Source organism: Lepisma saccharinum, chromosome 21, assembly GCF_977018435.1.
Source record: "Lepisma saccharinum chromosome 21, izLepSacc3.1, whole genome shotgun sequence".
Classification (NCBI taxonomy): domain Eukaryota; kingdom Metazoa; phylum Arthropoda; class Insecta; order Zygentoma; family Lepismatidae; genus Lepisma; species Lepisma saccharinum.
Window position 1 is genome coordinate 12839528 of NC_139249.1, and position 18481 is coordinate 12858008.

The 18481-nt window shown below is 40.9% G+C and overlaps 1 protein-coding gene across 3 annotated transcripts in view; it reads left to right on the forward strand.

Moving 5' to 3' along the window:
- sr (zinc finger domain-containing protein striped) overlaps positions 1 to 10224 on the forward strand; it is a 386420-nt gene extending 376196 nt beyond the window's left edge. For 2 of the 3 annotated variants that reach the window (XM_083143406.1, XM_083143407.1), the window contains 2 exons: positions 1348 to 1443; positions 5706 to 10224. In XM_083143406.1, the coding sequence (XP_082999532.1) occupies positions 1348 to 1443; positions 5706 to 7114 (1505 nt within the window). In that variant the 3' untranslated portion in view covers positions 7115 to 10224. The remainder of the gene's footprint in view (positions 1 to 1347; positions 1444 to 5705) is intronic. The other variant, XM_083143408.1, reaches the window with a different exon arrangement.
- The last annotated feature ends 8257 nt before the right edge of the window (positions 10225 to 18481 follow it).

Here is an 18481-nt window from a genome sequence, read left to right on the forward strand (position 1 = left end):
TGATCGCCATAATAATCACATATATTGACGTCAGGAGATTTAAGAAGTTGGAAAACGATGTTCGATTTGTGTCTACCTTCTGATAATTAAATTTTTTTAGGATTAATTTTCCACTCATCGTTAACCATTACAAGCATTCTACCACGTAAATAAAGGAATATTGGCAATAATAATAATAAAACCTTGAAGAGATACTACATATTCTAGCTTTGAAAAGATAAAGCTACTATCTTCCATATTAAGAATTTGGTATTTACGAGGCACATGTAAAGAAAAAAGAGCCGATAATTTTTTAATTGGGACTGGCAACACTGACGAAGCTGCGCGTGCAAGGAAGTATGCTTCAGTATTCTGTGCCTGCATCAGAGGTATATTTCTCAGTGTGGAGGTGCGTACGTGCGAGTACCAAGAAGTTGAAATGGCTACTCTCACGTACGCACCTCCACACTGAGAAATATACCTCTGATGCAGGCACAGAATACTGAAGCATACTTCCTTGCACGCGCAGCTTCGTCAGTGTTGCCAGTCCCAAGTAAAAAAGATTGATGAGAACAATGGCATTCCCTTCTTTTCTTGCTCTTGGACATTCATAAAAAAGTATATCGGTCCTTTTTTTTTACATGTGCCTCGTACTGAGCTTGAATTTGCATGTACAGTCAACGGCAATAAAAATGGGACACCTAAACCCCTGCAAGGTGTTTTGTAACTCTACGGCGATAAGTGAATTTTAATAGCAAATTTTCAATGGCAACTTTTACCACCGCCTTAAAGATAGGCAACACACAACACCTTGCAGGGAAGCGAACACTTTAGGATCCATGTGTCCCAATTTTTTTGCCGGTGACAGTACGTATGTAAGTATAAGTGAGTGTCTGTTAGAGAGACACATGATATTTTGACGGATTCGTATATAATGTACAAATGTATGCTGTTTGTTGCTTTTATGCAGGTATTGTGGGATTTTTCTCTACAAGGAAGAACTTTATTTTTAAATCTATTCTTGTCCGTCGTATCTGTATACCTGTATAAATATGGCTACATTATTTCGATAAATAAATAGCTTTTCACAGTTGATTGTTGCAATATATTTTCTTATGTGCCTTACTAAGGATATTTTTTTTTTGTTAATGTTCCGAAATCCAAAGATAATATTGCACTACACCTCTCTCCCAAAGGCATTGTTCCTACCTAACTCCTTCTGCTTTGCTCTATATTCTTTACTAACAAATCGATTTAAATAATAAAATCGCGTTGCCCCTTCATATTCTCTATAAGTGATGATGATGATGACTCTTCCTCTTTCTTTTTTGCATGGTGATTGATCATTTGATGTAATTGATTTTGCAGATATTCTCCCAAGAACTCTTCTCCTCAACATTTCCCACAACGTCCTATTGGACGTAGTCAGCTGTTTGGAGCATTTGGAGTCGGACATTCTATCAGGTAACTTTCCTTAAAATCCGTTAGCCACTTTAAGTTTCTATTTTTTGGGAAAAAGGAGATTCGATTATTTTTTAGTAACCTTTCATTGTCGCACATCCAAAACCAATCAGTTCATAGTCTCTTTTTTTTGGCTTTTATATTTTATTTCCTTAAAAATATCATCATCATCATCATTCGCTTTGTAGCATCCGTATCCTCGCTTTACTAATGTCCCTCTCCTTCTTTTGGTTCTATACCCGTAGTGCACTTAGGCTGTTGCTTGTGTGTGCTTGTTTTGAGTATTTGCCACAGAATCGTAAGCACGTTACCCGAAGTATAACCTTATATTTTTCACCAAGCAACTTGCTAATTCTATTTTCGCTTGTAGTTTCATGATTAGTAGTGCTTAGTTGTCGAAGCAATATCTTCAAGGTTGCAAATTTGTGTTCCCTTTTGAATGAATATTCATCACTAACTGTGGGGGAATGGAATGCTTGTGTCGAAGTCTCTAACTGCGGAAAACAGAACGTCTTTGTCGAATAATGTCCCCAGTTATGGGAAATATTGGTAAAACGGTTCTTGAAGGAACTTGCCTTTCTGTAGGAACCTGAATATATTTCTAGATTGGCTGATTTCCGCTTTTCTCTCACTTTTAGCTAATCGCAAATATGAGGATGATAAGATGAATTTGATAGACGTTCACAAAGATCACCCATGACCAGGCCGGGATTCGAACCTGGGACCGCTGATATTGTAGTGTGTTAACAACTCCGACACGGGAGTCGGCGAATACATTTGTCGAATGAACGTCCCTAACTAGTAGCGGTGATTGGGTGCCAAAACTAGGGGGAAAGACAGCTTACTTTCTCTTGCTAGACAAGGCTTAGCATTATGATGCTATAGCACAGAGGCAAGAACTGGCAAAAAGTGGAGGCATCGCTCCCCCTAATCGCCAACACGGTCCATAACTATGGGAAATTTAATGCAGGAATATATACTTCTGACTGTGTGAAGTAAGAAACGAAACCTTAATCAAAATAAGCAGACAGTAACACAGTATATATGATAAATAAGAATACATCATTAATCAACCTTCAGAATTTCTTCAAAATAAAAGCTCAACTCGCGCATACCCAAATAGAACTTCCAAGATTTGCCAGCGTCAAAATTTCAAGCGCCATCTACCGGCTAATTTTGCAGTCCATGGAAATTTGCCAAGCTTTCTTGTTTCGGCAACACTGCTGGAAATGACGCGGCAGATTTTATTGGTTGGCAGGAGAAAAAATAAAAAGATTCACAGGGCGTTAAAATTAGCCACCGACCACCCCCGCCTTTTTTCCTCACGAGCACGTGGCTATCGTCGTTCGACCTTGTTTGACCGCGAACTGTTGGGGGCCAGGCACACAATCCACCGGATCCAAGGACAGGCCGGAAGATGCCTGCCTACACGGGGGTAAACGGGTTCGATTCGAATGCTTATCTTCGCGCTCCAGTTCTAAGCTATCAGATGGCGCTAGCTAGACCATGCGTATTACGCACCCACGCGTCTTTATCGGTGGGTGCCGATTCGGATGGGCTCGTGTGGAACCCGTTCATTGATTGATTTATTGATTTAGTTTATTTACTTCGCGTTTTGTGCCTCCTGGCTAATTTGCGAAGATGGGGATGAGTGATGAAATTGATGAATGGACATTAACAAACAACCAAGCCCGAGCGGGATTCGAATCCGGGGCCTGTTAATTGAATACCTTACAACAACGCCCCCTCGCGGTGGAAAAGCGCACCACTTTTTTATAATCATGGAATTAAAAAAAAAAAATTCTGATTTAGTGTCGCTTTTCTGCCAATTTTAGCTAATCACGACGATGAGGATGAGTGATGATATGATGAAATTGATGAAGGGGCACTCGCCAAAACCCCCAGGTCGGTTGATTGAATTGGTGTTTTAAGTCCACTTTATGCACAGTAAGGCTAATCGGGACTGGGCCTACAGTTTAAAGTGGGATCCGAACCACTGTGTGTGCCTCCACCGAAGTATCGAACCCGGGACTCCTTGATTACAAGGCGACGACGCTACCACTGCGCCATCGGGGAGACTCCCCCAGGCCGGGACTCGAAGCCTGACGTCGTAGCGCGCTGGGTAACAATCTGTCACCGAGGTTGGCGATGGGACAGAAAAAGCTACTTAGGGATTAGTATAATTTTTGCACACCGTACGTCAGAAAATACCCAAATATACTAAATGTGGCTTATTGTAGAGTAGAATGCATAAATATTACCAAACAAACCATCGTGTTTATTCTGTTTGTTTTACTCAATGAGAGCTTCAAGAATTGAAACAAAATGCCGAACAAGCTGTGGCAACCGCTGCATCAGCATACCCTACCTCTTTCTTAAAACCATTTATGATGCAAGAGAAACACTACTGAAAATAGTCATGGGCAATACTTGTGCATTCCACTGTACACACGCACTAAAGTCTGATCCGTGGTTCCAATCTCATTGCTGCTGTAGACCGAAGCCGGCTGTTAGTTTATTCAGGTAAAGAAGGGGTTCATGTTCAATTCCCGATGTGGACATTCTTCAGAGGACCGGATCTCTCTTTGAACTACGGAGCTAGGATTAGTCGGCATGTGCATAACGTCGATGAGGCATGCTAGACCGATAAGAAAATGAGCCTTATCGGCTTCTGGGAAACTGAAAAATGCACAATTATTGCGCAGCTATCGTACATCTAAAACCGCGGATGAGGAGAAGAGTTTAATCTGTCGAACAAATTCGGGCGTGAAGTCATCGCTGCTCTCAGCTGTTCCATCGCTCTGAGCGAGTTTCTTCTCGGCGTGATGAGTCTACCAGGCTTCTACCAGGCTTTCCTCTCCAAGGTCGCCGGCGTCACGAAGCAAAGACCTCCGCTGGGCTAGACCGCCTCTTGTGTGCCGCGTAAGCTTAACGCAGTTCCGGTAAACAGACTGAGTACCGCTGGAATACACATTGTGGATGGGTCACTTGAATAAGCATACAAGCACTTCAGCGCTGAACTTGTGTGATGAGCAGCCAGGAGCAGCAAGCACCTGCAATCTGGCGATTTTATACAGTCATATATTTCTAGGTTCCATAGGTGTGGACCAGCCTAATAGAAAACGTGCCACTTGTCTCCTATCCAGCTGTCAGGAATACGAAACTTTGACTCAAAGATCTGTCAAAACAGCCTTTTTATGTGGTGTTAATGAAACAGCCACCGTCACAACTGCCCTCCAATAACAGAAAGCGCTGACAAATTTTACGAATATGCTCATCTGATTGGCTATTCCAGCCAACTGCTGTGACACGGGCCTGTAAGAATCAATCGCGCCCAATTGGACCCCGACTTCTAGTTCTTTATGCAGCCGATCACGTTAAGTGGTCGATTTTCGATGTCGCCGTCGCAGTTCTCGAGTTCGAGTCCCGGTCCGAGTAATTTCATGGTCGCGATTAGCCAAAATGGAAGAAGAGCTACGTTTATACAAAATACCAGTTATTTATACTCACAGCTCCTTAAATATCCTTACCGAAGTTCCTCGTGAGGAACCCAACCTGAAATGATCTAAATCAAAAGCATGTATACTATATGATTAGAGCTCTCGCCTTTGGTGCGAACGGTCCCGGGTTCGATTCCCTGTGCGAGCCCAAACTTTCTGGGCTGATCTTGCATCGTGAGGACAATTGCGGAACTACTTGAAAGAAAGTAGCAGTCTCCGGTCTCGAAAGCCAGAAAACGGGAGGGATGAGACTCGATGCGCTGACCACGCCGTCACTCAGCGGGCTGTTGCGTCATGAAGTTTAGTTTAGTTGAGAAGAAACAGAAAAGTCGTCCCAACTAAACATCATAGTGACATGGGTCTGTGAGCTCTTAGAATGAAGATCAATCGACTTTCCCTCAGACTTTGTTCGTGACTTAAAATTAAACAATGGTCCTACTGAATTCTTGATAGACATCTAATGTAGTCAACAATATCCGCATAATGTATCTGTATGAATTTCTAAAGAGTGAGCTTTTGAAATGGAAAACTAGATGGCTCTATGATCCTTACATTGCCTATTCCATACTTTCCTCGTTCTTTTGTTGTGCTTTTAGATCCTTGTGTTGCAGTGTGTATGCATTTGCCATATTCTTTTTGAAGTGTCATTAGCAATGAAGGGGTTGTGGATTAAGGTTATTTCTTCTGCATCAATCTAGATGTAATGCCGTACACGGATGCTTTGTTCCAGCGTGTTACAAGCGAGCGTTTGCTTGATCTTTTCAGGGACCCTCGACACGCAGCTGAAGTTGGAGCAGGCCGAGAGCCCTGAACCTCCACTGAGCATCCGTTCCGAGGCCCCCAGCAGCCCTGGCGAGGACAACAGCTCCACCGCAACCGCCACCTCCACGATGTTTCCCTCCACCAACCCACCACCCACCAGCCAGGCTCCCAAGAACAGCTACAGAGGTACCTTCACCACCATCGGCAGCCCCGCAACGAGTTCCGCTAGCGGAACAGGATCTCCCCCGGTGTCCGGTGTCAACCACTGGCCGCTGTCCAGCACGGACAAGGCCCTGTACCCTCTGTTCACCATCCTCAGTCAATCTCAGCAGCAGCAGCCTGCAGTCCCCTCGCCGCAACAGCAGCAGCAGTACGTCCCCTCACCTAGTCCGAGCCCTGCACACTTTGACGACAGGTCAAGGGAGCAGCAAGGCACCCCACAGCCGCAGCAGAGGCAGCAACAGCAACAGCAACAGCAGGATCAGTTTCAGCAAGCGGAGCTCATGGGACTCGGGCTTGTGTTCGAGAGCTCTTGTGCCAACATCCCCCTCAAGCAACCCCCAACCTACACCAGCTGCAGCGTCGCAACGTCATCTAGTCTTAGTGCCGTCGAGCATCAACAACCTCAGCAAGAATTGGTGTACTCGAGAGTGGCGCAACCGCTGGCGACATCGACGCAGCAGGCCGCATCTACTTCAAAGTACCAATGGTCCACCTTTGGACCTCCGCTGGTGGACTATGGCGGCGTCGGTATCGGTGGTGTCGCAGCGGGTACGCAGACTCAAGCGGTTCCAGGCCCCTCAGGACTTGTCCCCAAGCAGGAACCTTTCGCCTCATCCTCCTCGGAGGCTTTCCCGGTGCAACTTGCAGAGTACAACCCGTCCACGAGCAAAGGACACGAGATCCTTTCCCAGGTGTACCAGACGAGCCCGTTGCCGTTGAAGTTGGTCCCGGTGAAACCCCGAAAGTACCCCAACCGCCCCAGCAAAACCCCAGTGCACGAGAGACCCTACGCTTGCCCGGTTGAAAACTGCGACAGACGGTTTTCGAGGTCCGACGAGCTCACGAGGCACATACGGATACACACGGGCCAGAAACCGTTTCAGTGTCGGATCTGCATGAGGTCGTTCTCCAGATCGGACCACCTCACGACCCACATCAGGACTCACACGGGGGAGAAGCCGTTCTCTTGTGACGTTTGCGGGAGGAAGTTTGCGAGAAGCGACGAGAAGAAGCGACACGCCAAAGTGCACCTCAAGCAGAAGATGAAGAAGGAAGGCAGGTTGACCTCTCAGAACACTTCGGTGGACCAGACGTCGCAGCAGGGCACTTCGACAGGCAGGATGGCACCTTCGCACACGGTAACCTCAGGGGAGACCCTCCCGGTAACGGTGGTGACCACGTCGTTGTGAAACGAGTGACAAAAGACGATCGTCCCGAACGAGTGCTCGTTACTGTTGTTCTTTATTTCATGACTGTGATGAAACCAAAAAAAAAGGGAAGCCCAGCCATAAGTGGAAACTTTTTAAATGTTGTTGATCAAGGAGAAGAAAGTGCACAGATTTTTTTCGTGTTTTATTTGTTCGTTCTCCTTGTAAAAAAATATATTTTCTTCGTGTGCTTGCGAGACAGTGACTTCATTTTTTCTTCTTTTAACAATTGAACCTCAGCGGTAAGATGAAAAGCTTAGTGTTTTTTAAAGAAAGCAAATGAACGCTGTTATTTAAGTAAATTTTATTCGTGATTTTACTGCCAAAAGCTCTTTTGCCTAATTGTTGGCTGGAGCTGTTTGATGTAGTGTTGTTCGTCATTTGTTTGAGATCCTATTTTTGTAAAGTTTCGTTTGCCTGATTCTCTCAAAAAGAAGAAAAAAATGTCGAGTGTAATTTTAATTGTTGTTGCTTTAGTTATATTTTTTTTAAACGCCGGCCATTGTTAGGCCCTAACATAGTGATTGAAATAACTGACAGCTTTAAAAACATAATATTTTACAACCGTAACTGATATTTTGTAAAAAAAATAAATAAATAAAATGAAGAGTATATGCTATGTTGCCAAATAACAGATTTAACTACCAAAACATTCCGTAGATTAATGAAGTTAAATTTTTTTAAGAAAGAAAAATACGATAAAATATTTATACAACTGTTGGTTAGTGGTTACACATGTTGCTGTTCAAATCAATGAAATGTCAGTCTTGTATGAAACACACACACATATTCGCGCAAATACAGATACAAATGTACATGCATACATACACTTTACTCACACATTTGTTAACAGTGCTCTGGCTTGTATCTTCGTACAAGATAAATTTTGCTTTTTTGTCTCGTCTTTTGTATGCTCAAATTCCATTGTTCACAATGCTTCTTTTAATTCTCTTCAATTGTTACTGAATCGTTGTAAAACCAGTTTCTTAGTGAAGGGAAGCAATCACAAAGCGCATTAAGCATTGTCACTGAGCTTACCATTTGAACAGTGTTATACTTTGTTTGTCGACACTAGTCCAAGTGCTTTAGAAATGAATTGGAAGCCTAGCATACATTTTTTTAAAAAAAATCCATTTCTATATTTGTGTAAAACAACTTAAATATAGTCGGAATGGATCATAACATTGCAGTCAAATGCAGCTTCTTGGATGCAATAGCAATGAGAAACAAGTCAGATAAAGCTTGTGTCAGATAAAGCTTGTGGACGCCATTAGCATTGAAAAACAACTCAAATATAGCTTGTGGACATCTATGGTATTGAAAAGCAACCCAAAAAAAGCCTTTTGGACGCAACAGCAATGAAAAAAAATAAATAAAGCATGTGTACAGATATGGCTGAAAGAGCTTATGGATAGATGTAAAAGTGACAAATAGTTCAGGCTGAATTTGTTGTTTGATAAGCTTTGGGATTTTGATGTAGAAGTTGTGGCTGGAAACAGCATTGGAAATACCAATTCGGGGTTCAGAACAAGAAGTAACAATATGTAAAACTCAAATGGTATACAGGTAAAAACTAATCTTACATATTACTAACACATAACACATAGCAATGAGAGAATCACTTCAAATATATGGTTGTCACAAAGCTTACATTTCCTTCAAACATTTTTATCTTGTAAATAACAAAAATGCATGTGTTTCATCTACTCTGCAGTCGACGATCTCATATTTCAAATTTCAAAATGTCGTGAATTTAAGCCCACTTTTAAGCAGAAATCTTTCAATTTATGTACGAAGTAAAAGTCAGAGCAAGAAAAAATACACAAAAATCAATGAGGATTGCCTTACATTTGAACCGAACCACGCAGTTTTCATGGTAAATGTGGTCTCATTGAAAAAATTGTTACTGTGTATATACATATAATATAGTTATGTATATGTTACCCCCCATCCAGTGAACTAAGTCTCCCTCAAGTTACCAAATATTTCGCCCAATTACCTTTTCTTTTCCTAACCAATAAAAAAAATCTTTAATTTCTCTCCCATGGCTCGTGGTATTAACTCTGCCCACCTCACATCATGAACCTGTATAAATTCTATTGACATTTTTTCTCTTGTTGTTGGTGCTAAAACTTTCCTAATCAGCTCATTCATGAAAAAAACAGTAATGTTAGTGAAAAAAACTGCCTTGTATTTAAACAAATTGTTGTTTCTTGGGGCTTGCCATGTTTTTCAGAAACAAAAAAGAAGGGTCAAAAAATAAGTGTACAAATTTTCTAGGCCTAACGCCGCGGTTTAAAGAAAAACGACGTGTAGTGAAGGTGTGTACTGTATGTAGAATAATTAGACAGAAATTTCAAGTGTTAAACGTTGTGCACTTTTTTTGCACTCGGATATGTGCACTGTTAATGCAAGCATGAGCCCAAACGTTTCTTTGTTGATTCACATGGGAAAAATGTTATAAAACAGAAGCTTGTTCATTGTTCTGCCTTTGAAGTTACAATCTGCAAGCTTCTTCCATCCAAATAGATGACTTTATTAAAGCAAATGTATATTTTTCATTTCCTCAGTTTGGGTTCCTGCTGCTCAAAGTAAAAAAGAAAAAAATTATATGTGTGTTATATTAAATATTAATATTGTTGAATTGTTATTTAAGTGTTTATTCCTCAGTGGAAGCCCCTTATCTTGTTGTCAGTGCAAAATGTGAAAAATAAATAATACATTGTCTTTTTTCAAAAAGCACGCCTAGGGTGTGCGTGTGCGTTGTCATGGTTGAACAGATACAAAAAATATTTTTGTTTTCCTTTGTAATTTCTCCCCCACCCCAAACTTTTCTCACTTTTTCTCCATTTTTGTACTGTCCTATGACCTGAAGTCGGTTCCTCAGCGAAAAGCTGTCTAATGTGATATATTTTTTAAAAAAATAATGTAACACTCAAACTGGTTCACAAATTTAAAAAAAAAATCATAATATATTTATTTGTACATTTTTCTCTGCGTTATCTGTACAAGTTGATGGTTAAGTGGCTGTAATCTTAATATTTAAAAAAAAAGAGAGATCTATAATTTTGAACCGGAGAGAGAAAAATACACAGTGCAGAACTAAATCTAAACAATTATACCTGTTTTATTTCTTTCAGCCCTCAATTTTTAAATTCTGTGTGGTTTTAAAAATCGGAGCATCAGTGTGTATGCTTGTCTTTTCATCTCATCATACAAGTACTCAAGTGTACTGGCATATGCACTTGTTTGTTTTTTATGTGCTATTTTGGCCCTGTGCAGAAATTATGCTTTTTGGTGAAATGCTGAATTTTTGCAGTCAACACTTTTTTTTTGGTTCCAGTCCAATTGGCTTCTTATCACATTTATGCTCCGACTGTGTAACAAGAATATACTCCAACAGCTTTATAAATCATATTACACTGTGCCCGTAAATAGACTGAACTGCCTGTAATAGTTTAATTCAATGTGCAAGTTCAGTTATCATGCTGATAGCAAAACTTTGCATGGTGCTAAATGACTTATCATTTTCCTCCTTTGCATATGATGGAGTGAAAGTGATTAAAAGTTATTTGTAGTATCTTGCAAAGTTCATTTTGGTGCTTCGTCACCATGGAAAAATTTAACTAGCATGTTTGAGTACAAAGTTCAAGAAGTTGTGGTAGGCTGCTGATCTTAAGATTAGTTTTCTGGTTTCCTATGTTAGTGTCAGTCAATTATAAAAATAAGTGAAAGGATATTTGTAGAAAAACTGATTGATTGATTTGCTTTATTTTACTTCGCTTTTCTTCCACTTTTGGCAAACACGAAGATGAGAATGAATGGCGGTAAGAAAAGATCTATGAAGGGATAATCACAAACATATATGGACGGCACAACACAAGCACCACAGAGGATTATACTGATGGTCTGCAAAAGCATCCCCCTGGTGTACTACGTGAAAGAAAGGTTGGCCTTGTGGTGTGCTGAGAAAGGGCCACCCCTTATGCCCCAGAAGTGTCTTGTAGCAAAGTTACCAGAGTACAAAATGCAGAGAAAATTTGCTCTGTATTTTTTCCTATCGCACTACTACATTTTTTAAAAATGTTTTTCGAATTCCAGTGTTAAACTTATTTCCAAACAGAATATTTCAGTTACATCCAAACTGTCCAAAAATGTAGATGTGGCTAGAATGAAAGTATATTACAGTTTCCATCAAATTAAAATCAATCAACTGCTAACAATTGGGATCAACTGGTAGATTACATTTTCAACATATCTTAAACTTATTGTCAGCTAAGCAACAATGCTACATACTAATGAACATGAATTAAGCGAACTACATTTTACAATTTCCAGTTCTACTTCTGCGTAAGCTGGAGAGTCAGTTTCCCAACTACACAAACCGCATTTGATATATTGAAGAATCAACATGTCTTAGTTTCTACCAAATCATCATCTCTAATAACAACTGAACAAGTGGAGTTCTAATGGCAATCTAATTAAGTACTGAAATCTTTCTATTGTGCGATTAGGTACTTATAGACATTTCTACTAAGTGATCTTAGTCTGTAGGGAAAAAATAGACATAAGGGTGCATATGGGCAAACATACACTCCATGTCTCTTGATACCACCTGTGTACTTTTAGCCGTGCTGTAGCAACACACCGCCTCTTCCCTTAAAAAGAGCGCTCAAAGCACACAAGGTCGCCAACTACATAACTAACCGATCAAAGGGGTAGGCGTTCTGTTACGTAACGAGAACACCCCTCCCCCCAAGTGAAAGCAAGCTGGCCAAACTTGCATCTTATTTGGGCATTTAAACCGAAAGCTCATTGCGGAGCAATTAGCCAGTTGTTTGCTTACCAAATGAGAGCTTAATTGATCAAGTCTTGTGGTTGCTTCAGTTGTTATTTGCTGTTTGTTACGCCCCCTCCTCCTTCTCCATGTTTTTTTAAAGTCTTCTTTGCAGTAGAGAAGTTACGGGTTCGTAGTTTGAAGAAGACTGCTTTTCGGAGGGAAGCCACGACGGACTGATTTTTATTTATTAATATACACACTGTTATAGTAAGTTCCCATAGACCTGACAACAACCTACCCTTAAAATTTAACAGCCTCCCTGTTAATAATAATAATAATAAAGCGGAACGCGACCCTATCCTCGCTGCTGTAGTCCCAAAATTTTCAGGGACGCAGTGGCGGCGATTGGGTTCCAAAAATAGGGTGTGGGCAAGGTGCCAGAACTGCGGGGAGGCAAGGACACTTTCGCTTGGTAGAATAAGTCTAGCAGAGTGCGGAGGAAAAATGGTAAAAAGGGGGGCAACTACCCCCCTCGCCTCCTCCTAATCGCCGCCACTGTCAGAGGCTATACGCTAAGTTTCGTGAAATGTTAAGTACACTCTATTTTTCATTAACTTTGGACTGTTTTCCCGTTAAATATATGGCTGAAATCATTTAACTTCTACAAAAGTGCCATTGATATTGATGATAATGATACTCATAATTGGCATGTTAGAGGCATATTACAATAATGGAGGCATTTTTAAAATAAAAATAAGATGTAGCCTGTATTATAATGATAGCATTTAAACATAAAGGCTACAGTATAGCACGTTATTATATTTTATTGTTTTGTTGATACAGTAAAACCTCGATAATCCGGACTTCGCTTAACCCGGACAGGCCAAAAAAAAGCAGAATTCAAGGTTTTAAATGTGGCTAGAAGTCATCAAGAGAACTTCCCAAATAAAAGGCAGTCAACCACTGATGAAATTCGTGTTTTGTTGCTATAAACGGTGTTTTAATGCTCTTTGTACTGTTCTTTTAGGTTATTCCAGTTAATCCGGACTTTCGTTAAACCGGTCAACTTATCCCCCCATTAGTCCGGATTAACGAGGTTTTACTGTATTACTTTTGTGAATTATCATGTATAATGTCAGTTTGCTGCTAAGAACACCAAAAATTAAAAAGTTGAAAACTAATACCTTGAATGCTTACGTTGAGCAACTAAGTTTTCCTCTGGAGCTCTTTCTACCAGTCTACTTGAAGACACTCCAAAGTGTTGACACTTCTCACTACAAAGTTTTGCCCAAACACCTGAATTAGCATAATTTGCAGCAAGGTGGTTTTGCAGGCATCATACATTTCTAAGGCTTAAACTGATCAGCTGGTGGATCTTCCCAACATTATGTTTTCGATCACGTGACAGTATTCGATCGTAATAAGCTCATTGGAATAATGGCCAAATTACATAAATAAAAAACAGTCGAGAAAAGGTATATGCACTGTATGATTGCAATGGGTAAGGTTAACCAGAAGTTATACGGCGCATAGAGAGAGAGAGAGAGAAAGAGAGAGCGAGAGAGAGAGAGAAAAGGGAGAATCTCTCTCTCTCTCTCTCTCCTCTCTCTCTCTTTCTTTCTTTCTCTCCTTCTCCTCCCTCCCTCTACCCTCTCTCTCTCTCTCTCTCTCTGTCTCTCTCTCTCTCATAGAGAGAAAGAAGGAAAGAAAGATATCTATCTCTCTCTCTCTTTCTCTCTCTCTCTCTCTCTTTTTCTTCTTCTTCCTCTTTTTCTCTCTGTCTCTCTCTTTCTCTCCTACAGTTGCGTGCATCAAAAGTATATTTAGAAAAACAGAATCATTAAAATTATATTAATTACGGTTACCTAAGCAAAAACCGTTAATACTTTAAAAACAGTCATGTTTGTTTTTACGGTGGTTGCGGCTGAAATTGACGGTTTTAGACCGTTATTTCTCCAATTTTCAGTTTATAGCTATATATAATACTTTTGAGGTGACAGTAATGTTTTCCTTAAATTATTTTTGTGTCATTATTAGTCCGAGGATTTATATGCACCGTACTAAGAACGGTAAAAATTTACTAAAAACATGTCGCAAAACCTTACAAATATGCACAAAAATATCCAAAATAAAAATATGAAAAGAGAACACGGATACAATTTTGCTGCTATCCTATAGATACAAAGAGAGCGTGCAAATCCATTTTCTTTACTGAACATGTAACATCAGAATAATTAACGTTGCATTATTCAACTACAAATGTTTCGAAATTTACAACTGACAGTTCCCAACATTTATCTTACATCCATACTAGTCTGTAGGCTGAGAACCTTACATGATGTAATAGGAGCGAGTTTTATGTATGCTTCTTTATTTAGGATGAAAATAAATGAGAATTTTTACGACCTTCTAACAAACATTACGAGAAACAATTTCTCCATTCATAAATTTAGCACTTTCACCACTATTCTTCAACGGTCACCATTGTGTAGTCTTGTATTCAGGAACCTTGTAAACAATGGCTCTCACAATAGTAGTAGTCATAGGTGCCGACTCCATGGGGCTTGGGGGGCTCGTGGGGGCAGAGCCCCCCAAATAATTTTGCTTAAGAGGATCTAATGTATTATTTTGCTTCTCTTGTAAAGTTTACTCTGAATTGTGCCACATGAACTTAACTTTAAATACACATCTGAAATGTTCTAGACCATCAACTTTGGGGGGGCTATGACCAGAGACAGCAAAACACATGACTTGTTACTATATATATAATTATGATTGATTGATTTGGTGTTTTAAGTCCACTTTATGCACAGTAAGGCTAATCGGGACTGGACCTACAATTTAAAGTGGGATCCGAATCACTATGTACCTCCATCGGGTATCGAACCCGCGACCCTTTGATTACAAGGCGAGGACGCTACCACTGCGCCATCGGGGAGGCCTATATAATTATGAGTATTGTTAACATTTTTACTAAAAAGAGTTTCAAAAGACGATGGGCATGAACTAGGGTAGTGGATGGGACGTTCGGGCTACAAATGGCTCTCGCATGACATTCAGAACGAGATCATTGATATATTAGGGAGATCTGTTTTGCGCTCCGTGGTAGCAAATATTAAAAGTCGGGAATATTTTGCTATTATGGTTGACGAAACTTGTGACATATCCATCTGTGAACAATTGACATTTTTGCATTCGAACTGTAAATGAAAATTTTAATATTTTTGAGGAATTCATGGGCTTTTACGAGATTCCGAACACTGAGGCCAAAACTTAAAAAAGGGAGGGAGTGAGTCATTCATTAATTTATTTCAGTGATCAGAGCCCCCCCCAATAATTTTGACAAGTCGGCGCCCCTGGTAGTAGTAACAAATTTTAAAAACACTTTCTATAACGTACTTTTAGTCACCTTTGAACATCTTAAAAGTGCTCGGGTTAAAGTATCCAAAAGTGTTAAAAAAATCCTCTAAAGAGTGCTGAAAAGTGTTCAAACGTCTATCTTGTTAAGTGTAGCTGTAACACTCTCGAACACATTTAAAACATTAACATAAAGGGGAGTAAACAAAAGCAACCAGAATGTAAATACAGCACTTTGCACAATTTACAACAAAACCGTGCAATCAAGATGTATGAAAGTTTGAATGATTGTTGTCCACTTTATGCACAGATAGTCTAATCGAGACTGCAATCAGACCTACAGTTTAAAGTGAGTACAATGTGCCTCCACCGGGTATGGAACCCGTAACTCCTTGATAAAAAAGCGACGACGTTAGAATCTACACGAGAGAATTATATGTTTTCCCACCGAAATTTGAACACAAAAGTTTGTTTCAAATCCGATTCAGATCCGCTAATCGAGACTGGAGCTACAGTTTAAATTGAGACGAACGACAATGGAACTACGTACCCTTGAATACCGTAAACCACTACGCTATCGGAGGGGCAAAAATCTAACAGCTTTGGTGAATTTTTAGGAAAAAAAAAACATTTTTTCTACAGTGTTCGTATTACCGAGAAAATTGTCCATCTCCATATTTATTATCTCTGTTTTACGCTATGAGAGCTTCAAGAATTTAAACAAAACGTCAACAAGCTTCTGGCAACAATGAAACATAGGTGAAAAGAGATAAACAAACGTGTTCTATGCGAGAGAACAATTAATGAACATAGCCATGGATAATTTATCGAGCAATACTTGTGCATCCCACTGTACTCGTTTCAAATCGCATGTTTCATGATGATGAAAATTACACTTAAGGAAAGTTAATTATACTTTCATTTATCTGAAGAGCTGTCGTGGTGAGCCTACCGATGTAAACGGAATGGTTCTTAGATATTCTGGGACGGAACAGCGTCCTCTACCGAGCTCATCGACAGTGATTTGTTTCTGGCCGGAAGTAGCTTTTGTCAAAAGCAGGCCTCCTTATCAATTTCCTCTTTCCTTGATCCTGATTCGAGCGTCTCGCCGAATTGTACGCCACGTCCGTTCTCAACCCACGCAGCACGTCAATTCATAGAATATTTGAAACTTGCTTTCCTCTCAAGATATACAGGGTTATTCAAAAAGATCTCCCTGGTTTCGTGATTTTATTGTGGCAAACTTATGGAACGTATCGTCATTATATGGGTGTATATCTGTGGCTTATATCCACAAGTTCTTATGCGAATAGTCTTGGACACGAGAAGCTAGCGACTGCCTTAGAAACTTGGAAATACTGTACATGCTAATAGCACCATACCTGACGTACCTAACCTATCCATGTAGGCATATAATAGCAGAAATAAGCATGTAAATAGGTTACGCAGGTTTATCTTTGTCTATTTAAGCTATTATATGCATAGTGGATAGGGTAGGCAGGTCAGGTTTGGTGCTGTTATAGATTTACCAGCACATCTGGCGCGGGAGCAGTGGCGCTAGTGTCGCTAGTTAAAGTAACGGGGAAGCCTGTAGTTCGCATATTTTCCGAGGTTTCAGAAAGCTTGGTGGATCTATAGCATATATATTCCAAGTTACTAAAGCTGTCGCTAGTGGATACCGCTGGTTCGATACGTCGCCGCTAGGAGCGCGCAATGCAACATGGCAGCAGCCTCTGGAGAGGAAACGGCGCTCTGTGCCCTACAATTTCCAAGAAACAAAGTCTGTTACAACCGCACGACGACAGTGGAGGGCGAAAAATTCAGAAAGAGCTTACCAATGCAGAAAAGAATTCGTTAGTGCTTCAAACAATTCGTGGCTATGAGTTGTCTATGAAACGGGAAATCCAGTAACCGACCATCAATATCGAACGAGACAGTGGACGGGATCTGTGAAGCTTTCCCACGAATCCCACGGAAATCAACACATCTGGCAAATCGCGAGCTTCAGCTGTTTCGAGAATTGTCCGAAAGTGTCTACGAATGAAGTTATACCGCTTGCAATTGCTATATCACTTGAATCTCCCTCACTCTCTCCAGATGCCGCCATATTGAATTTCGCGCTCCTGGCGTCGAAGTGTGGAACTAGTGGTGTCCAGGACTATTCGAATAAACACTTATGGACATCAGGCACAGATGTGCACCCTTAAAATGACGATTGATTGACTGAATTGACAAGTGTTGGCGCGTCAGCACTTTTGCACCTGTCACATTGTACGGGGCCCCCAGAGCCTTAGCATAACAAAAAATAAACCGTGTCTGAGGACTAAAAAATCCCTAGCTGTGTTAAAAGCTGAGGCTGTAAAGGGGCACTCAGTACACATAAGGACAAAACAAAGGACTACACACACAGTCATACAGAAGGTTATACTGGCCATAGTTTCAGACTGCAGACCCTCGTTAGCCTGCAAGTTATCGAGGTGTACTACGTGGAAATGAGATTGTCATTTTGGTGCCTTACCAGAAGGTCACCCCTTATAGTGACGATATGCTCCATAAAGGTTTGCCACAATAAAAGGGCGAAACCGGGGAGTTCTTTTTTATTAACCCTGTATATCCCAGGAGGAAAGGAAGTTTCAAATGAATCGTCGTGCTGCGTGGGTCGGGAGCGGAAAGCAAACGAAAACAAGTCATCTGCGCAAGTTGCGACACGACAGGGCTCGACCAGGGAAGTGGACTACATGGAGAAGCCAACGCGGCTGCAGCTACCAGCCGTTTGCAGCAGCGCGCACTGCTTTGCTCCGCCAACTCGCTTTCTCCCCTTCTCCGCCGTTACTCCACAGACTCCTGAGACGGAGTATAGATGTTTAATAATCCATCTTCCATCCTTACTAGTCTCGTACAGATTCCGTCAAATCTCGAGTTTGTATCTGCCTGGCTCGTTCGCGGCATCGGTGCTCAGATATACTAGACACAGCCAGTGGCGTCGATTGGCTTCTAAAACGGGGGGCAAGGACAGTTACTATCCCTTGGTAGCTAGGGCTTAGCATAGTGCGGGGGCAAAAGTGGAAAAATGTGGGGACAACTGCCCCCCCCCCCAAAAAAAATCGCCGCCACTGGACACAGCTATAGGTTATAACTAGGGTACGAAACTTTAGGTAAATAAATGTGTTTTTCTGCGATAAGATAGAGACCCTCGTTTTTGCAAACATTCT